Raw genomic sequence first — 22,880 nt, 5'->3', positions numbered from 1 at the left:
ATGGATGTGAGTTTGAGTGAACTCCGGGAGTTGGTGATGGACAGGGAGGCCTGGCGTGCTGCGATTCATGGGGTCACAAAGAGTCGGACACGACTGAGCGACTGAACTGAACTGAACTGAAAGATAATGAATGCTTACTTTGTTTCAAAAAGTATTGTTATATGGCTCATCTGACTGATTTCTATAGTTTACGTGGAGCAGATATGCAGGAAGAAGATGTGAAGGAATGTTCATGTGACCTAACCACTTTAACCTTCAAGGAGTCAGAAAGAAGACCCGAGAGAAATAGAAACTAAACATAGACTTCATGAAAAAGTGAGCAAAAGCTACACAAACTGAGTAAGGGAAAACACACCATGAGAGTTCTTCTTAGTACATAACAGTGTCAAACATGTTCCAGTAGGAGTTCACCTCAGCAACAACAGGCAAAAATAAATGGAACTACAAATGGTTGCTTTAAAAAGCATTTTCTCGGGAATATAGTTAACATATCATGCAAAAGCACACTATGTGAAATGTGCCTAGTTTTGTTCATCATAAGCTTACATGGCAAAGAGAAATAGACATCTGTGTTGGTTTGGTCCTCTGGGAATCAAATGCCAAGACAGTGTCAGAAATATGAAATGTGTTCAGAATCATGCCTCTGAAAGATAATGGGAAGGGTGAGCAGACGGCAGAAAAAGCTTCCAGACCATGAGGCTTGGCTCACTTGTGAAAGAGGGAGAGGTAGGAAGATTGAGAGCTGGGCACAGAGTGCCCCAAGAGAGGTCCTGTGCTGGCAAGAAATGCCCAGGACCCAAAAAGCATGACCGTGGTGGGAAAGCTGAGGATATCCCAAAGAGGCTGCAGCAGGAGGCTGCCAGCTGACCGAGCTCCCCAAAGCAGGTTCTGTCTTGCAAGAAGATACGAGCCATACATCTCCATGGTTGCCAAAATAAACAGCCACTCTAGAAGTTTTGTTGGTGGCCTCCCTGGTGGCTTGGAAGGTAAAGAATCTGCCTGCAATGCAGGTGACCTGGGTTCAATCCCTGGGTTGGGCAGATTGCTTGGAGAAGGGCATGGCAACCCACTCCAGTATTCTTGCCTGGAGAATCCCCATGGACAGAGAAGCCTGGTGGGCTTCAGTAAACAGGGATGCACAGAGTTGAACACGACTGAAGCAACTTAGCACACATACACCAGAAGGCTCAGCTGACACTGAAATCAACATTTTATTGATCCACCACTAGGGTCAGACACCAGAGGCTTTGTATTGACCTTAAAGAGTTTATTTTAATCTGGGGTTGAAATATATGCTAATGGAAAGCATAAAGTAATCCAGTCATGTTAAAATGATATAAAGTATATTTTTCAGATGATTTAAACAAATTTTACTTTTCTACATTTTTGGAGAAACTACAGAGAAAATAAAATTATTTCATTTGAAAGGCACTACAGAGTCTATCTGCCTGGAGAATTCCATGGACATAGACTGCAGGGTTACAGTCCATGGGATCACAGAGTCAGAGACAACTGAGTGACTAACACACACACACAGCTGCTGCTGCTGCTGCTAAGTTGCTTCAGTTGTGTCCGACTCTGTGCGACCCCATAAATGGCAGCCCTCCAGGCTCCTCTGTCTCTGGGATTCTCCAGGCAAGAGTACTGGAGTGGGTTGCCATTTCCTTCTCCAGTGCATGAAAGTGAAAAGTGAAAGTGAAGTTGCTCAATGGTGTCCCGACTCTTCGAAACCCCATGGACTGTAGCCTACCAGGCTCCCCTGTCCATGAGATTTTCCAGGCAAGAGTACTGGAGTTGGTTGCCATTTCCTTCTCCAACACACACATAGATTCTATCATAAAGCGAAAAAAAGCATTTTAATCCCCCTTAAATTTTTTATACTTGTTCAATGATTTATTGTTATCATTCACTCATCATACTTTCAGTATAAGCAATTTCTTACTGCAAACTTATAAAATCCAACTTGAAGTGAAAGTATTAGTTGCTCAGTCATGTCCACCTCTTTGCGACCCCATGGACTGTAGCCCACCAGGCTCCTCTTATCAATGGAATTCTCCAGGCAAGAATACTGGAGTATGTAGTCATTCCCTTTTTCAGGGATTCTTCCCGACTCAGGGACAAATCTGGGTCTCCTGCATTGCAGGCAGATTCTTTACCATCTAAGCCACCAGGGAAGCCCCAAATCCAACTTACACTGACCTATTTTTTTGAAAAATTTTGTTGAGTTAATTATAACCAAAGGACAAAAGCTGCTTCTCTGTAACAAGTACCTACTAGTGTTTGTGATTTACAAAGCTTCAACTGAATCCTCCCAACGATTTTGTGTGATGGGTTGTACAACTTGATTAATCCTATTTTGTCAATGAGGAAATTAAGGTTCAGAGAAGTTAAATGAATTGCTAAAGTGGCAGAGATGAGATGAGATCTCAGTCTTCTGACTACTTAGTTCAGTGCTCTCACTATATCAATATTATATCAATACTTAAGAGTATTCCTATTTTGTTAGAGGAGGTAACACACTTGGCTTAAAAACAAAACAAAATCGCAACCCTCCTTGGCATTTGTGTTGCATGCGGTGGCCCTGGAACAGAGCTCTGGCTAATGAGATATAGTAACAGATGTTGGGAGGCACTTCTGAGGGTGGTGACCGATTCCTCTGGTGCCCAACTTTTCCTCTGCCCCCTTGCTTCTTCATTCCTGAATAGTAGGTGTCATGTCTGGAGGTAAAGGTGTCATCTTGTATTTGACTACGATAAAAATATCCAGGGGAATTGCAGAGACTCACTCCTGACAAGAACCCTGTACTGCCAACTCTGGAGAGTTAAATGAGAAGGGAGAAGACAACTGTCTTGCTTAAATCACCATGTTTATTATTATCATTATTATGTGCAACTGAATGCAAGTCTCACCTAATACATTGCTCTTCTCCTGATTAGTTCACTCATAATTTCCTTCTGCCTTGTGCCCCTACTATGTGCCTGCTGCCAGAATGAATCAAAAGTCCCCATCATGAAGGATTCTGCCACTCCAAATTAGGCAGCTGATGTAGCTCTCGGGTACACTGCTCATTGTAAACTGTGCTGACTGGAGCAGCCACTGAATTCTCAGGGAGCCTCTTTTGACAACCTCTCAATTACTGACAAATAATGCAGCTCTGCTAGGTGTGCATAATCGCCACCTGAGCTGTGAAGAATTACATTAATTATATCTCCATCAGGTCCCTGACAAGTTCCTCTATTATTTTAATTTTTCCTTCTTTACATCACAGTTCTATATTTTATCACCCCAAAGTACTCCAAATATATGTTTAATATCTGCCTTAAACAGCCATGCAATTCTTTTTGCTGATGCACTGGACACAGGCTTGCTTTAACTTCTCAATAGCAGATTCTTTGAGCACTGCCAAATTGTTAATTCTTTACTGTGTCTACTGTTTCTTAAAATTGCTTCTGAATATTTGTCCTTCTTTCTGAGAAGATAAGCCAGATCATAAGTGTGGCTCCATATTTTCAAATGTGATCTTACCTGTTTTCTGTCAAGTGATAATTTTGAAAGGTCTTCATGACTTCCCAAAATTCCAAATTTCTTTCCTTCATTTCTCTTTTAAAGATAGAGAGTAAAATGAATATAATCACTAATTATACATTGAGAACTGTAAGAATTTCAGTCTTCCTTCATCCCATATTCTAAAAGCCATCTGGTCTAATTCTCTAGCAAGTTTCTTTGAGAGGAACATATTCTTACTAGGGTCTTCCGTTTGGTGAATACTCGGACATTTTGTTTGGACACTGAATTGTCTGGGGTTGCAGTTCTAACCACATGTTACTAAGAGCGACATGCTTAGTAACATGGAGGGAGGGAGGTTTTTGCTATTCAACCCACTGAGTTCTATAAGTTATACATCTGGGAGAGCACCAAAGATCATATATTTTTTCCAAAATTCCTATCCAAAATAATCGTCATACATTTAAAGAAAGCTTAAGAATTCTCAAAGCACTTTCACCTATTTATTTGATTTGATTTTCATGACATAGATATAACTGTAATTCCCATATTACAGGTGAAGTTGGAGCTCAGGGAGCTTAACTTGAGAATCCCAAGTAGTAAGATGTAAACCCAGCAGGAATTACAATATTTCCTTTATATTCAATAATAGAACCTTATAATTGCAAGGGACCTTTATGATCATTTGGCTCAGTTGCCCACCCAGTGCAGAAAAATCTATAAAATCCTAATACTGGTCATCTAGCATTTATTGATTACTTAAAATGATAGGGAACTCACTATTTCATAAGAAAGCCCACCATTCTGTTGGACAGATCTTGATAATTCTTTTTTTTTTACATAAAGCTAAAATTGAACTATTAGCAAATTTTGCCCATGGCCTCTTTTCCTATATTTGAAGAATAAAATAAACAAATGTATTTCCTCATTAAAATTGGGAATTGTAAAAAATATTCATTGTATTCCCCTTCAGTCTTCCTTCTAGAAGCAGCTGACTCATCACTTATCTATGACACCATATCCAAACCTGTCTGCCTCTTGGCCCTCCTCTGGCGGCATCTAGTCTGTGCTCCTCCTGGATACAGAGTTCTGTCCCCTCGGAATTCCTGGCGGAGAATAACCTCCCCACCCCCACGCAGTCCACATAGTGCTCCACATGCTCCACACATTCCTTAACCCTCTGTGATGGTTCTACTCCTTCATCAGGCACTAGACAGATCACTTCCAGGGATTCTTAAGATGGCCCTGCTTCATGAGATTACAGTTTCCAATTAGTACCCTTAGATAGATCTTTCTTGATGTAATGCCAAGCCTCATCTCCCATATTACATGTGAGCAATTGATTTCTGAAGTTCTCTGTGTAGTACTTAAGAGTCTGTCAGTGTCCCCGAAGTCATAATTAGCTGGCTGTATAAGTTGAAGGTGAAAAAAAATTGAAGCTGCATAAGCTGAGGTATATAACTACATCTAGCTGTATAAACTGAAGGCAAAGGGAGGGACATGTAGCTACCACAGTGAAAATACGCCCCAGAATAGCTCTCCCTTTTAATACCCACTCTGGAAAATGTGACACATTATTGTAGCTACATTTCATGGATTTTTCTTATATTTTTTAGTAAAAAATGTCCAGTGTGCTCCTAATAAACAGACAAAAGCCAAAGGACTGCTCTGAGCTAATTGACTACATTTGGGAATGGATAGGCATGTCATCAGAAACTGCTTCTTTATAAAGGGATGTGGTATCGTGCCTATCATGGTTTTAGTGTTTAAAAACATAATTTCAAATTATTAAGTCAAATCACCTTGTTCATTTCTGCATCCTCCTGGAAACCTTTTTTATGGCCCTGGAACAATTCAGAAATCCATTTTTTAAGCCTCAATAAGACATAAAACAGGGACTTTGGACTTGGCACCAGGTTGAAGGGAACAGGAAGAGTTCTTCCCTCCTCAAAGTAAGAAAACCAAAGTTTGGCCCTTGCGAATTTCCATTCCACATCAGCATCATCCTATACAAATAAATATGACAGTTCAGCAAGGAAATGCATAAACAGAATTACTGGGATGCTTTTGACATTGTGTGGCTAGATGGAAGTAATGTTACCTACAATGATCTCAGACCCCAAACACCACCCCAAGATATTCTCAAAAATATTAAGGTACTATTCACACACTCTTAGGAAAGAAAATTTACGAAAATTTACTTAAAAAATTATCATTCTTACAGATCTTAAAACTTGCATGTATTTATAAATACACTGAAAGTTATAAAGCTATTTTCCTATATTCTGAAAAACACTATGAAAAATTATTCACTCTTATATTTTGCAACAGATCACTGCTTTGATGAATTTGGGACACACACCAAGATTCTTGAATAAAAATCACTCTAAATTTGAGAAAAAGTCAATTTTGAACATCACTCAAAGTAAGATTTGGAGAACAGTGGCATTCATAAGCAATAATTTTTAAATGAAATATAAATTCATGCTGATATAGTATCTCTAAGAATTTACAAATAATACTACTAAATCATACAACATTTCTCATCCTTATTTCTTACTATCCTACCACACCCATAGATGATGTGCTTGGAAGCAAAGGATTAAAATTTTCTGATTACTACATATAAAGAATATAAAAATATAAATTTTCTATAAAATATATAAAGAACTATATAAAAAGGTAAAGAACAGATAGAAAGTAGTCTATAGTATCACCACCATTGCTGAGTTGATCCCTGGAATAGTTAAAATATATACCACATAGTATACAAATGTATAGAGATTATACCTCAATTTCCTGGAATGAACTGTTGATCATTGCAATTAACATGTTTAGCAAAACAATGACCATTGTAACATTATAGACTCCATAAAGAACATAACCGATGTTTTCAATAAATTTGTGATTATAGTTGATGACCACCGATTTCACTTCAGAAAGTCCAAATATAGCCCAAAACAGTGTCTTAAAACTCTCTTCCACTCTGGGTAAAAAAAAGGAAATAAAGGAGATGATAAAGCATACAAATGAATGACAATGATAGTATAATAAAAGCAAGCTGATTTAATGTCTGAAAATTATTAGATATTCATGAGAAAATTCTTCACTTCCCTGAGCCTCAGTTTTCTTTTTTGTAAAATAGGTACAATAACTATTTCCAGGATTGTTGCAAGGATAAGGGAATATTTTACATATGAAGTACACAACTCACTATCTGGCACATAATAAGTGCTCAATAAATGTTAACATAACTTCAAACCACAGACATTAACATTTAAATAATCCATAGTTTTGGTAAAGAAAATATTAAATGTATTAATAAAAACAATGTAATATGTAATTTATAATTTATATATGTAATGTAATAATGTAATTTATAGTCCTTTTGTGTTTGCTGCTCATCTACACTTCTAATATCCAATAAATAGATAATGGTATGTGTCTTAAGGTGTCTTAAGGAAAATATGACAATATAAACATAGTCAATGTTACTAAAATCACTGACATGTCTTAGGAATTTCAATGCATTAGGCATAATTATTGACCAAAATGAAGCTCCTCTGCTTAGGTCAGTTGGTTCAATCTCTCTGATAAACTGAACTTTACAGGAATATGAATAATAGGTTATGCTTTGATCAGTACTTCTCATTGTAACATTTTTTTGTTGTTCTTCAGTTGCTCGGTAGTGTCCGACTCTTTGTGATCCCATGGACTGCAGCATTCCAGGCTTCCCTGTCCTTCACCATCTCCCAGAGTTTGCTCAAATTCATGTCCACTGAGTCAGTGATGCCATCAGTCTTTCCTAGAATCAAGGTCTTTTCCAGTGAGTCGGCTCTTCGCATCAGGTGGCCAAAGTATACCTGAATACCTAATATTTGAGTAATGTATTCCAAACATACTTTATAAAAAACGTGTATCCGTGATGAACATAAGTTAAAACCCTTGTTGCTGCTGGTAACTCAGATTGATTTTGGAAGCAGCCATTCTTGTAGGGCCCCAGGAGTCTGAACTGAGCAGGATACAGTAGTGAGGAGCACAGATGTTAGGGTCAGTGGACAAGGGACTAGTCCTGGCTTTTCTACATACTAGCAGCTATGAGACACTCAGCATGTCATTTAACTTCCCTGAGCTTCAGTTCCTTTTTGTGTGAAACAGAAATAATAAGATAATGTGTATGAGGTAGTCCTGGCCCTAAAATTGTTAACTATAATTACTTACTATTAGAAAGGTTGCCTACATTGTTGAGTTCTTACAACACATTTAAAACTTCTCTCATAATGCTAAAGAGTAACTGGGAATGATGTCTTTACTAAAACATTATTTATCCCACTGTTGTATATGAACACTATTAGGCTAAAGTTTAATTGACAATCATCATGATTAAAAGAACCAAAAACACCTACGTTGTGAAGGCTTCGTTTTGCTTTGCACCAATGTAGTAGGAATAGAGGTTGAACATTCCAATCATAAAGGCCACAAACACCATGATGAATATGACCATGAACTTGAAGATATCTTTTACCGTTCTTCCAAGTGATATCTGCAGAGGTCCAAAGCTTTCATTTGCTGGTAAAATGTAGGCTATTCTGGAGAAACTTAAAACTACAGCAATTGCATAAAGACCTTCAGATATAATTTGAGGATCAGAGGGGTCCCACTTTATCCTGGCTAGGAGAAAGGAAAGACAAAAGTTATGGTGAGTTTATTTACATTTTTTACTTGGGGCTTTCCTGGTAGCTCAGATGGTAAAGAATCTGTCTGCATTGCAAGAGACCTGGGTTTGATTCCTGGATCAGGAAGATCTCCTGGAGAAGGAAACTTTTTACTTAACTTCTTTGCTGGGATAGAAATATAATTACATTAGCAATCCAGTTCCTAATGGAACTTCTTTAAGTGTCAGGTATATTTGAACTTTTGAATTTACAAAGAAAATTACCCCCTGGTTTGCTGGTAGTTTTCCATAATGGTATAGCATAATGGTTGAGAGTACAAACTATGGACTTGGCTTATGTAACCACTCCGATATTCCTGCCTAGAGAACTCCACGGACAGGAGAGTGGTGGGTTGTAGTCTGTAGGGTCGCTGAGAGTTGGACATGATTCAAGCGACTTACCACACATTTCTGCATGCATCTATCTATCTAAAATCAACTAGAAGAACTAGTACAAATTATTTATCTTATTAATAGTTTTATTTTCCCATCTTTAAAAATGACATACTGTTTATACCCTATCATCTGTTGTGAGAATTTAGTAAGTCAACATACATTGAGTGTTTAGAAAGTGCTTGGCACTAGCTAAATAGTGGCATTTACTATTTAATCTTAAACTATAATAAAAGAAAATAAGGCCCTAGTAAATGATATCATTATTTAGTCTTAAACTATAATTATACCATAAAGTAATTTGGGGCCTGTGCAGTATTTGTGGTTATTTAAACTTACTAAGGTAATTTATATTGGCCATTCAAGTCTATTTTTATCATAGAATGTAGTAATTATTCATTTATGAATTTTTCTGACATTATTACATCAGAACATCAAAAATCTAATTAAGAAGCCATTATGAAGAAAAATGCAAAGCAGTGTGTAACAGAGAGGAAAAACATAATTATAAATTTGTATTTGCTTATTTGCTGAGAAGTAGAATTAGGAACAATAAAGTAATAAAAGCAGTTTATTTTTATATAGCACTTTGAATATAAGTTCAGTATAAAAATAGTTTGACTTGTAAAATTCCATATATTAAAAATTTTTGTATAAAATAATGGCTATATTCCCTGTGCTGTACAATATATCCTTGTATAAAAGCCCTACATGTGCTCTAAAAATTGTTAGGTATTAAAATATTAAAGAGAAATAATAAAAAAGAAATCCCTATGTGATACAGCCAATAAAACTCATAGAGATGTCAACCGTATGTTAACTGACATCTTATCAGAGGAGGACTTGAAGTAAGTAGTCAAAGAGAATCTGTTTTTCCCACCCTAGGTTTCTACAAGGAGAGGTTTTCCCTAAGCAATAACTGAACCTACTTCTGTTCCTTTTTTAGTCACTTTCCTCCTGGGGAGGTAGAATGACTTCTCTGATTGCTAAACTAGGGTAGAAACTGAGCATACTGGACTCAGCTCTGCCCTCTTTATCTTGGGAATTTCCTTCTGATCTTCCACGGAGGACTCTCACATGATCAGATACCTGCTACCATACCCCTCTTTGGGTATGACTGCCCTGTCCATGGCTGCCTGGAAATTGGAGGATACATCTGCCTAAGCCTGGGGTTCAGTATTGCTGAGCCAGTTGACTAATAAACTCAGAATTATATCATCCACTCTAAACTTTGTCAGTATTAAAGGTGATGATTTGACCTAATGTTGGCACTTTGTTTTATTTCTCATCTAGTTCAAAGGCTTCCCTCATGGCTCAGCAGGTAGGTTCTATCCCTGGGTCAGGAAGATCCACTGGAGGAGGAAATGGCAACCTACTCCAACATTCTTGCCTGAAAAATCCCATGACAGAGAGCCTGGTGGGCTACAGTCCAATGGGTCACAAAGAGTTGGACACGACTGAGCGACTAAGCACAGCATAGCACTAGTTCAAAGTCTGGGTGAGAAAAAGGGGTGCTATTTATTGGGAGCCTTCGATGATTCACTTGCTTTCGAATAGTTTACATGCCTTAAACAGAAATGGTACTTAAATGTGTACTATTTTTAATAGACAAGAAGAAAAAAATAAATCCATGACATAATACAAGCATTCTCAATGAAGTTTGGTGGTTAGCCAATTAATCCCAGAGATAAGGGGAGATGATTCTTGTGATTGAGAGGTTTTCTGCCAGAAGAAATATCAGAAAAGAAGTAGAAAGCATAATAAAAGATATAGATAATCTGAAGAAGCTGGAAACTGACCACTAATTTTATGAGAATTGAATAATAACCAAACTGCTACTGATGTGTTCCTTTTTTTTTCTTTCATCATTTTATTTATCTAAAAAAATTTAAATAAATTTTTATTAAAGTACAGTTGAATCACAATTCTGTGTTAGTTCCTGCTATATAGCAACAAGAATCAGTTATACATATACCCACTCTGTTTTAGATTCTCTTCCCATATAGGTCATTACAGAGTATTGAGTAGAGTTCCCTGTGCTATACAGTAGGTACTTATTAGTTATCTATTTTATATATAGTAGTGTGTATATTACTTTACGCTAGTAAAGTAATGCTCAAAATTCTCCAAGCCAGGCTTCGGCAATATGTGAACTGTGAACTTCCTGATGTTCAAGCTGGTTTTAGAAAAGGCAGAGGAACCAGAGATCAAATTGCCAACATCCGCTGGATCATAGAAAAAGCAAGAGAGTTCCAGAAAAACATCTATTTCTGCTGTATTGACTATGCCAAAGCCTTTGACTGTGTGGATCACAATAAACTGTGGAAAACTCTGAAAGAGATGGGAATACCAGACCACCTGTCTGCCTCTTGAGAAATCTGTATGCAGGTCAGGAAGCAACAGTTCGAACTGGACATGGAACAACAGACTGGTTCCAAATAGGAAAAGGAGTACGTCAAGGCTGTATTTTGTCACCCTGTTTATTTAACTTATATGCAGAGTACATCATGAGAAACGCTGGACTGGAAGAAACACAAGCTGGAATCAAGATTGCCAGGAGAAATATCAATAACCTCAGATATGCAGATGACACCACCCTTATGGCAGAAAGTGAAGAGGAACTCAAAAGCCTCTTGATGAAAGTGAAAGTGGAGAGTGAAAAAGTTGGCTTAAAGCTCAACATTCAGAAAACAAAGATCATGGCATCTGGTCCCATCACTTCATGGGAAATAGATGGGGAAACAGTGGAAACAGTGTCAGACTTTATTTTTCTGGGCTCCAAAATCACTGCAGATAGTGACTGCAGCCATGAAATTAAAAGACGCTTACTCCTTGGAAGGGAACTTATGACCAACCTAGATAGCATATTCAAAAGCAGAGACATTACTTTGCCAACAAAGGTTCGTCTAGTCAAGGCTATGGTTTTTCCTGTGGTCATGTATGGATGTGAGAGTTGGACTGTGAAGAAGGCTGAGCGCCGAAGAATTGATGCTTTTGAACTGTGGTGTTGGAGAAGACTCTTGAGAGTCCCTTGGACTGCAAGGAGATCCAACCAGTCCATTCTGAAGGAGATCAGCCCTGGGATTTCTTTGGAAGCAATGATGCTAAAGCTGAAACTCCAGTACTTTGGCCACCTCATGCGAAGAGTTGACTCATTGGAAAAGACTCTGATGCTGGGAGGGATTGGGGGCAAGAGGAGAAGGGGACGACAGAGGATGAGATGGCTGGATGGCAGCACTGACTCGATGGACATGAGTCTGAGTGAACTCCGGGAGTTGGTGACGGACAGGGAGGCCTGGCTTGCTGCGATTCATGGGATTGTAAAGAGTCGGACACGACTGAGTGACTGATCTGATCTGATCTGATCTGAGTGTGTATATGTCAATTCCAATCTCTCTCTTGTGTTTATCCCTCCCCTCCCTTCCCTCTTGGTAACCATAAGCTTGTTTTCTACATCTGTGAGTCTATTTCTGTTTTGTAAATAGGCTCATTTGTACCATTTTTTTAAAGATTCTGCATACAAATGATATAATAAATTCTGCATTTTATAAACATGTTGACTGGGTACTGTAAACTCACCCAAATTGTAGTATTTCACATTGTCTCCCAGTGTGACTTTTGTTAAATCTTTTAAAGTATCATTTGCATCAATGATGCTCTGGGCTTTGGAAGCATGCCAAAATGCCATGAATCTTGCAATGAATGATGCTGCAAAGATTGCCAGCATTCCAAAATCAAGCATATTCCACAACTCAAACAAGTACTCCTTGGGGCCTTGAGTCCAAATTTCTTTACATTCAGCCCATATCATGCCTGCATGGGAAAGAGGTTAAAATAGGGGTTAAAATCCAATTTCATTCCAGCCTTAGTTTTCAACAAAACAAATTTAAAAGGTCTCAGGCTGACATTCAAAACCCTTCAAAATATGACCTCATCTTACCCATTCAGCCATAATTATTCTGTCCCTACAAATCCTATAGTCCAAAAATATCAGTGCATTATCATAAAGCAATTTGACAAAGTTCATTAAGGGCATTCAAGCAGCAAACATGATTTGATCCATTAATTCTGTACATAAGATGTTCATTATAGGATTCTTTGTAATAAAAGAAAAATATATATGTAAAAACAGCGATACTAACATCCTCAAAATAGAAGTAATCATGGGACTTTCACAAATAGACTATTATGTAGCCATTTCCTATGATATTTTAATTACCATGGAATAGTGGCCACAAGAATGTGCCCCACAGGCCTCCAAATACAGAAATTCAACTGGCCATGGGCCAAAGCTGCAGCACTCTGAAGACTGTAGACACTTTTGCCCTAAGGCTATGCATCCCATGGGCTGCTCCTCACCAGTGACTGAGGGCACCCCTTCTTGAGAGTCATGGGACTCCTCTGATGGCTGACCTCAGCTCAAGGATCTCTTGACAGACTTGTCAAACTTTCTTTAGACAGAATGGGTATCTAGGGTGCTTCTGTCCTACCTTCCTTCCCTCTCTCCTGCCCTGAACATCAACCTTCCATCACAGTCTTACAGCCCTTGAAGGTTTCTTCAGCTCCCTCCCATTTCTCTCACATAGAATTTCCCTTAATAAAATTGTTGCATGTTAATTTCTGTCTTTGCATATGCTTCTTGGAGGACCTAGACTAATACACAATGGGAAATGTTTATGTCATAAACATTCAAGCATGCCAAGTAAACATTTTATATATTCTATGATATTATGTTTAAAACAGCATTATAAAAGACTAGAAGGAATTACAGGAGCATAGTAGTAGTAGTAGTTTCTTCATGGCGAATTATTAATAATGTTGCACATCCACTCTAAAACTTAGTGTATTACTTAGGAGCACAGGTTTTGGAATCAGACACCACGGCATCGCTAATGCAACGAACATAAACTTGGGCAAACTCTGGGAGATGGTGAGGGACAGGGAGGCCTGGCATGCTGCAGTCCATGGGGTCACAAAGAGTCAGACACCGCTGGGTGCCTGAACAATTACAGTCATCCATTTGTTAGCTGTGCAATCTTTGGCAACTTACTGAAACTTTCTAAAATTCAGCTTGCAGAATGGGGATGATAGTAGTTTGTACCTACTTCATAGGATGGTCAAGAGACTTAAATAACATATGGAAAATGCATAGCACAGTGTCTGGCACTTGAAAACATAACTAATACTTATTGAGAATTTACTATTTCAGATTTTCTATGTCTGGTATATATTTTCTTTCTTTATTAAAAAGAAGTAACTTTACCCCTATTATCTTTAAGACATCCTAATCTCTGATGTCCTGTCTCCTCCTAGAGCCATCTGGAGAAACACAACCTAAACACCAACAATTCCTCAAAGTCTACTTCCATCAAGAAGTCTCCAGGGTCCCCTAGTTGAAATAAATCTTCCGCCCTTTCTGCGACTAATCACCTTCCCCAAATCCCCATATTTGTCATAAACTTTTATCACAGAACCTATGTGAATGATTGCGAAGCCCTGTAGGGGTTTTAAAAAGCCATGCTCTGTCCTTCCAACAGCTTGTGCGTGCATGCTAAGTCACTTCACTTGTATCTGACTCTTTTCGACCCCATCGACTGTAGCCTGCCAGGCTCCTCTGTCCATGGGATTCTCCAGGTAAGAATACTGGAGTGGGTTGCCGTGCCCTTCTCCAGGGGATCGCCCCAACCCAGGGATCGAACCTGTGTCTCCCATGTCTCCTGCATTGGCAGGCAGGTTCTTTACTACTAGCACCACCTGGGAATCGCCTTCCAACAGCTTAACTGTGCTTTTCTCAAAATCAGCATTCAATGTATCACACGACTTACTTATTTTGAAATTATTCCAAATTTAGAGAAGGCTGGGATTGGATTCATATATACTTTAGTGGATCAGACTTATTAATAAAATAGGAAACACTGCGTGTGTCCACTCATGCACACACACATGCACACACACACACAAGTATGAGCAAGAGTGAAAAAATCTGAGGGCCGTCTGTGTGTGGATGTTGTCCCTGGGTTCCCACCAGCTTCCTCACTATGAAACAAGGGTAGTTTGGAGTAGCTGAAAAACGGATTACTGGAGGTTTTCAATTCGTATAGTCTAGTTGCTTTCAAAGCTTCTCTCCTTCTTCCCACTTCTTCTCCATCTTCTCTCTCTTTAAGGGGTACACTTCTTGGTAAAAATGATATCTTCCCAAAGCTTAAAAGATAAAACAGATACAGCAAACCATTCTGTTTGAAGGAAGAATTTCCATATTATGTTTTCTGAGGACCTCCAGGCGTTGCCAAGCATAGTTCAAAATCCTCCATCTAGTCCAGTTTCTCCACAAGCAGAGAACTTCCACAGGGTGGAGCCTCTGCTTGAATATGTCCTGAATTACTCCTACTGAAGGCTGCTCATCCCATTGTTGACTTTGCAGGAAGTATCCCTTCACTGTGAACCTGTCAGTACTAATTCTGCCCTCAAAAGAATGAATCTGCTCCCTCCACCTTTACATTTCTTAAAACAAAATTTTTTAAGAAGCAAAAACACCTGTGCCCTCATTAAATTTATTCGTCTAGAGCAGAGGTGGGTTTCCCATGAAGCAAATGAAATTTGAATTCTAGAATGCCTTATTTGCCCAGGATCCTCCATTTTTCCTTCTCTATTTTGCCTTCTTTTTCTCTAAATGGGGCCCTCCAAAAAATTAAATTTCAGGCTTCACAATCCCTAGGTTCCGCCCTACCTCCCACCCTACAGAGTAAGTTTCTCCAGTCCCAACAGGGGCTTTTCTGTGGAGAAGCCACTCACTTTTCTGACGGCTTTCCACTTGGAATGCTCCCTATTTTGCCAATTGCCTGCAGCTGTGGTCTAGACAGAGTGTGGCTCAGGGACTTAATTACAGCCCTTGCCTGCAGTCCTTCCCTCCTGTTAAAGAGTCAGTCCTGCATTGCATTTCCTTCCTCAGCGCTCACACTGGACATTAGGCTAAAACTGCTGCCTAAGACCTTTTCCTGTGAAGTGTCATCAAGCACGTCTCCCCCTCCCTGTGTTCCTGTTACCCTTCTCATTTCTCCTTGTTTTGAGCTCACCATTCTGTCTTGTCAAGATCTCTTGGAATGCAGATTCCATCATTCAGCTTTTCAACTTTTCCCTAAAATTAAATCAATTTGCTTTCTGTGACCAGTAATGTCAGTCTTTTCTTTCAAACCAGCCAGCATCAGACCTAAGTAACTTAGGCCACTTAATGATTATTTCCAGAAGGTACAACCACTTTCAAGAAAATTCAAGAAGAAAAATAAATATCAGTGTTAGAAACTGAACCAGGAGTCTAACACATGCTACAAAGTACCAGTTGTCCATTCTGAGTTGTTCATTGTTTTCCCTGTAAATGAACACTGAGAACATCTCCAAATCTCAAATATAAAGGTTATTGGGCCAGTTGTTCCAAGGAAAATGCTTTTATTCATAAAATTAAAAGTTAACATTCTTGGTTTAGGTTTCCAGGTGAAAAAGGAAAAACTTCTAATGCTTATATTAAAATATCAGTATGAGAAGAGTAAATTATGTTTGATAAAGAATAAGATGGACATGGATGCACGTGTATGTATGGATGAGTCCTTTTACTGTTTACCTGAAACTATCACAACCTTGTTAACTGGCTATGCCCCAATACAAAACAGAAAGTTTAAAATAAGAACAAGAATAAAATGAACATTCATTATATCTAATCCCCTTACATAAAATTAAATGCTTTCAAAGTTTAACCTTGAAAGAGTCATATCTTGATTAATATCTTTTCAGTAGGAAATACCACTTCCATATAAAACATATGAACTCTTAATGAAGAGTTTAATAATAACCATAGCTATCTGAAATTTATTAAACATTTCCAATGTGCCAAGTACTATATTATATATGTTACACATACTAACACGCACAAAAAACATGATGGCATATAGGCGTATTTAGCTTGAGATAAAGGCAATGTCCAAATGATCATTCTTATTTTAAATATTCAAAGTGAGATGTAATATATTTCTTAGAGCTTTATAGCATAAGACAAACCAATTAGAAAAGAAAAAGTGGACAATCAAACTCTTCTTTATCAAAGGTTTACCTTATTGATGCAATTCGCATGTTAAGACACTATATTTCTCCTTGGAACATAACCAGGAAATGAAGTGATGCAGAAGTTTTGAATAACTCTCAATGCTGTTGAATTACCTCATATGCATTTAAAATGCTCATAAGGTAATTTTTATAGTGCTTTATAACATTTCAATTGATTATCCGATCAGCCCCAGAATGAGGAAGCCTAGAAGATATCCCTTGCCACAGAAGTGACATAAAACTGACTACAGATGCTTCTCCAGATCACCAGGGGAGAACCAAGCTTACGGACTGCCAACGGTTTTGGATAAGGATTCCTTGAGCTCTCTTCTCACATTCTTCTCCACATATCTACCCTGCAGGACTTCCTGCATGGTCAGGACCTTATGGAGACAGCTGAAACTTTGTCCACAGCCTGGCTTCTCTCTGGGGTTGCATTTTCTATTACTTAGTAGACGTCTTCACCTGGAAATCCCATGGGCACTTCAAAGTCAATCTCAAGTAAACTTCCTTACCAGCTTTTCATTCTCCTGATCTCAATCCTTATCTTCCCTCTGTATTCTTCCTCTTAGAGACTTGCAGTCAGCACCTTAACTCAAGGCAGAATCCACAGCTCTCCCTGTCCACGTGCAATACATTACCAGGTTTTTTGAAGAGTATCTTTTACAAAGCTCTCAAGTCCTTTCCTCACTCCCTTTCTGGCCCCACATTCCACACATGGATCACTTCAGTTGTCTCTCAGCCTCCCGAACCCCCTCCTCAAAGCCACCCTCTACCTCACAGCCAGCTGTGTTTTATAAAAGGTGAGGAATCACAGCACCAATAGCTGAAAATCATCCTCTGGCCATGTCTCCTCCCCTCTCTCCCATCAATCACATCCATAAATGAGCCTGCGTTATAGCTGAGCCTAACACATGACTTGGCAAATGAGGAGCCAAGTGTGGACCTAGTTCCACATCTTTGCCTTCAGCTTTTTGATCCATGCCTCGTAGTGTCCTTCAGTTCAGTTCAGTCGCTCAGTCGTGTCTGACTCTTTGCAACCCCATGAACCGCAGGACGCCAGGCCTCCCTGTCCATCACCAACTCCCGGAGTCCACCCAAACCCATGTCCATTGAGTCGATGATGCCATCCAACCATCTCATCCTATGTTGTCCCCTTCTCCTCCTGCCCTCAATCTTTCCCAGCATCAGGGTCTTTTCAAATGAGTCAGCTCTCCCCACCAGGTGGCCAAAATACTGGAGTTTCAGCCTCAACATCAGTCCGTCCTTACCTCCCCATAAACAGTCAGTACAATTAACATGACCTTATCTTCAAAATCTCAGGTTGAATGTACTGTCTAGGGAGACCTTCTCTGCCCCTTCCACATCCCACCCACTCAGATTTAGGTGCCCAATCTGTATATGTTCATAACCCTCTAATAGCTCCTCAGTAATATTATTTGTTACATAGTTTTCTTTGTTGATTTACTTGTTGACCTGCCTGCCCCCCTCCAGCAGACTTAACTTCCTTGACTATAAGGACTACATTTCATTCACATTATTATCCTCAATAGGTAATAGCTACTGAGTCTATTCATTTATAAATATCCAATTGAAATATCTTTTATTTGCATTATATTTAATGTCAAGCAATATGGATGACTGATTCTAAAGACAGCCTAGTAATTGAGACTGCATTCTCTCTGTTTCACTTTCCTTCTGGGAGACCTAAAGCCATAATGTAGACATTATTATTATACGATAGAGTAGACCACTAAAGCACAAAGACAGTGGGTAATGTGATGGATGTAAAATGATCTGAACAGTTCTTAGTACATAACAAATGTTCAATAGGTGTGAGTGGCTAGGACCTTCTGTTCCTATTAAATTGCAACATAAAATCATATGGTTATTTTTAAGCTTGAAGTCACAGCTGTCCCAAAATATGAATGGCAGTTTTTCATCACTGGAAAGGTTTGATTCATACTATCCTGTTCATTTTCTTCCTGGGTTTTTCTTGGAAATCTAAAAAGCATGTGGCATGTGAGAGAACTGTGGTACTGAAAATGAACCCTAGATAACTGCACTTTAAAAACACAAAATCATGTTGTGCAGAGCATTGTATTATGCTGCATACATTTATATAACTGACGTGTGAGAGAACAGGTGTCATTCAGTCCTATTGCTATGGCTGCAAAAATAAATGATGAGAGAAAGTCAGTCTTTACCTATTACCCAGGAAATAATGAGCATCTCCATCCATGAGAAGCAGGATGTTTTCATCCTGAACAGCTGTTTTGCATGATCTGTGCTGGTTTCATTAGGAAGGATTTTGGTGCCTTCGAATCTGTCAGCTGCATTCATGACTAGCAGTCCCAGAAAAATGGTGAAGGAGGCAGCGTGTGCCACAAACTTCATGAATGGTCCACGCATTATCTTTCCCATCTGCCACAAAACACACCAAAAGAAAGTCTTAGCTTTGTTGTGTGCATTTTGCAAAACACACATGTCTATACACAAGAACAAACATCTGTGCAGTCCAATGTTCTTCTAAGATAATTATGTACATTTATAACTGATAATAAAAAAATAATCCTTTATGCTAATATAAAATTTTGTCTCATTGCTCATCTATATATGCTGATATTTGGGATTGATAGTTAAATAAATTCACTTCTATAAAATAATATTTAAGTTCTTAAAATATATGTGATACTGACAAAATATTTTATTAGTATAATAACAAAAGGCAGAGCAGAGTATCACAATTATTCATGAAAAACAAACTAATTTAGTGGGCATGAAGTTTTGAGGAAGCAGCAGTGAAAATATTAAACTGAATCTACTTTGCCATGTATACACCCTTCGTTGACATTTGCCTTCTGGGCTTCCCAGGTGGCATTAGTGGTAAAGAACCTGCCTGCCAATGCAGGAGACACAGAAGACGTGGGTTCAACCTCTGGGTCAGGAAGATCCCCTGGAGAAAGAAATGGCAACCCGCTCCAGTATTCTTGCCTGGAGAATCCCATGCACAGAGGGACAGAGGAGCCTGGCAGGCTACGGCCAATAGGATCACAAAGAGTCAGACACAACTGAAGTGACTTAGCACTAGCACTGTCCACACATGTATTTCACTGATGTGGGTGCAAAGAACTGACTCATTAGAACAGACCCTGATGCTGGAAAAGATAGAAGGTGGGAGGAGAAGGGGACAACAGAGGATGAGATGGTTGGATGGCATCACCGACTAATGGACATGAGTTTGAGTAAACTCCAGGAGTTGGTGATGGACAGGGAGGCCTGGTGTGCTGCAGTTCTTGGGGTCGCAAAGAACCGGACATGACTGAGTGACTGAACTGAACTGCTGTGGGTGCAGGTCAAGCTTCAGGTGATATTGTATGTTGGAGATGCTGTGTGGAGCAGAAGTCAGGAGTACCAAGAAAAGGACGCCCAGCCAAGGGCAGGACAGCAGGGCAGGTCCCGCCATGCACTGAACCAACGTCCTGGAATGACACTGCATTGAAAGTCAAACACTTTAGGTTCAGGTTCCAGTTTCATTCCCTAGTTAGCAATGAGTGAACTTCCTAAATTATGTGAAAATCAGAGTCTTCATATAAAATATGGAGACCATAAAGCTCCTGTGCATCAATAGTGCAGGAATCATTCCCATCTGAGATGCACGCATCCTAGTCAGAGCAGAGGTGTGGTGTGTGCCCAAGATGTGTCTCAGGGGCTCTGTGCACCCCTGGAATGGTAAACAAAACTCAGCACACGCATGTAAGGATATTTTTTTGTAGGAGAGGGCTCATAGCTTTTAACAGCTTTTTAAATTAACTGATTATTACAGAAAAATATAGAAATAAAATACAGAAATTAATAATAATACCACCACTTATCCAGTACTTTTATGTGCTAAGTACTGTTTTAAGTGCTTTACTCTATTAATTACATGTAACTGTTACAACAATACAAAGGGGTATATGCTGCTGAAATGCCCATTTTACAGATGAAGGAAAAGAGGAAGAAAGGTCCAGAAACTAGCTCCTTAAGTGTTAGAGCTGGAATTTGAACTCAGGTATACTTGGGGCTTCTCGGGTTGCTCAGCTGGTAAAGAATCTGCCTTCACTGCAGGAGACCCTGGTTCAATTCCTGGGTTAGAAAGTTCCCCTGGAGAAGGGATAGGCTACCCACTCCAGTATTCCTGCCTGGAGAATCCCCAGGGACGGAGGATCCTGTTGGGCTACAGTCCATGGGGTCGCAAAGAGTCAGATACTACTAAGCAACTAAGCACAGCATATTTGTTTTAAGAGTTAATGTTTATATTTGGTTTACAAAACAATTTCTTATTTTCTCATGGAAGTACATATACATGTAAATTTTTAGGGGAAAAAAAAAGGTTCTAAGGTTTTTAACAAAGAAATGCTATAATGGAAGAAATCCAATCAATATTCTCTGCTCCTACAAACTATCAGTCTATATGGTTTTCAAAATCATAAAAGTTAGAGCTAGAATGATGAGTCACATAGCTTAGTCCTTTCTCTCTTAATTAGAATCATTTTTAAAAAAAATTTTTATAGGAGTATAATTGCTTTACAATGTTGTGTTAGTTTCTGCTATACAACAAAGTGAATCAGGTATATGTATATACATTTTTCATTCTTCTTGAGCCTCCCTCTCGCACCATCCCACCCCTGTGATTCGTCACAGAGCACCGAGCTGAGCTCCTTGTGCCATCAAAAGCTTCCTACTGGCTATCTATTTCATCCATGGGAGGGCATACATGTCAATGCTGCTCTCCCAGTCTGTGCCGCCCTCCCCTTCCTCTTCCATGTCCACATGTCCACTCTCTACATCTGCGTCTCTGTTCCTGCCCTGTAAATAGGTTCATCAGTACCGTTTTTTCCAGATTCCATTTTTATGTGTTAATGTACGATATTTGTTTTCTCTCCCTCACTTAGGCCAGGCAGAATGTCATGCTGTGTATGTGTGTGTGCATGTGTGTGTGTGTGTATGTGTATGTTTATCTAGATCAATAGATCAATCTAGTTTTAAGTCAATGGATCCATACAATTAGATATATTGCAGAGCCAATTCAAAATTAATTTGTAAAAAGTTGCTATAAAAATCATGTCTGAAAAGCATACTTCCCTAAGTAAATATTCCTTAGCTTGAACCAGAGTATTTTTTTGTGTTTCTTTTTAAGACCCTGTTTAAATAGAAGTCTCATATAAAGTTAAAACAAATGGGAGAGAAAATAGGACTGATTTCCTTTTGCCTATTGTCCTTATCGATGTTTTTCTTTAAATATGGACTGTTAAAAACTGAACATTAATGCAACTTTAATTTCTTTTCCATAGTGTACCACATATACAATTTAAATTTGGCATTGTTATATATACAATTTATTGTGACTTAGCTATTTAATCATGTATTATATAAAGTTTTTCCATGATCCAGTGGATGTCGGCAATTTGATCTCTGGTTCCTCTTCCTTTTCTAAAACCAGCTTGAACATCAGGAAGTTCACGGTTCGCATATTGCTGAAGCCTGGCTTGGAGAATTTTGAGCATTACTTTACTAGCGTGTGAGATGAGTGCAATTGTGTGGTAGTCTGGGCATTCTTTGGCATTGCCTTTCTTTGGGATTGGAATGAAAAGTGACCTTTTCCAGTCCTGTGGCCACTGCTGAGTTTTCCAAATTTACTGGCATATTGAGTGTAGCACTTTCACAGCATCATCTTTTAGGATTTGGCATAGCTCAACTGGAATTCTATCACCTAGAAAAACATCTATTTCTGCTTTATTGACTATGCCAAAGCCTTTGACTGTGTGGATCACAATAAACTGTGGGAAATTCTGAAAGAGATGGGAATACCAGACCACCTGATCTGCTTCTTGAGAAATTGTATGCAGGTCAGGAAGCAACAGTTAGAACTGGACATGGAACAACAGACTGGTTCCAAATAGGAAAAGGAGTACGTCAAGGCTGTATATTGTCACCTTGTTTATTTAACTTCTATGCAGAGTACATCATGAGAAACGCTGGACTGGAAGAAACACAAGCTGGAATCAATATTGCCGGGAGAAATATCAATAACCTCAGATATACAGATGACACCACTCTTATGGCAGAAAGTGAAGAGGAACTCAAAAGCCTCTTGATGAAAGTGAAAGTGGAGAGTGAAAAAGTTGGCTTA

General features: G+C 38.9%; 1 protein-coding gene across 1 annotated transcript in view; it reads right to left on the bottom strand.

Moving 5' to 3' along the window:
* Window positions 1-22,880, bottom strand: part of TRPC6 (transient receptor potential cation channel, subfamily C, member 6) — a gene marked incomplete at its 5' end in the record, with an annotated part of 61,203 nt that overhangs the window by 10,928 nt on the left and 27,395 nt on the right. Inside the window, 6 exons of the mRNA XM_010848230.1 lie at window positions 3,526-3,600; window positions 5,307-5,510; window positions 6,295-6,490; window positions 7,911-8,175; window positions 12,191-12,424; window positions 18,913-19,129. Of these exons, the coding sequence (XP_010846532.1) occupies window positions 3,526-3,600; window positions 5,307-5,510; window positions 6,295-6,490; window positions 7,911-8,175; window positions 12,191-12,424; window positions 18,913-19,129 (1,191 nt within the window). The remainder of the gene's footprint in view (window positions 1-3,525; window positions 3,601-5,306; window positions 5,511-6,294; window positions 6,491-7,910; window positions 8,176-12,190; window positions 12,425-18,912; window positions 19,130-22,880) is intronic.

The sequence above is a fragment of the Bison bison genome, unplaced genomic scaffold (assembly GCF_000754665.1).
Source record: "Bison bison bison isolate TAMUID 2011002044 unplaced genomic scaffold, Bison_UMD1.0 scf7180017864262, whole genome shotgun sequence".
NCBI lineage: Eukaryota > Metazoa > Chordata > Mammalia > Artiodactyla > Bovidae > Bison > Bison bison.
This window is presented reverse-complemented; position numbering and strand designations above follow the sequence as displayed.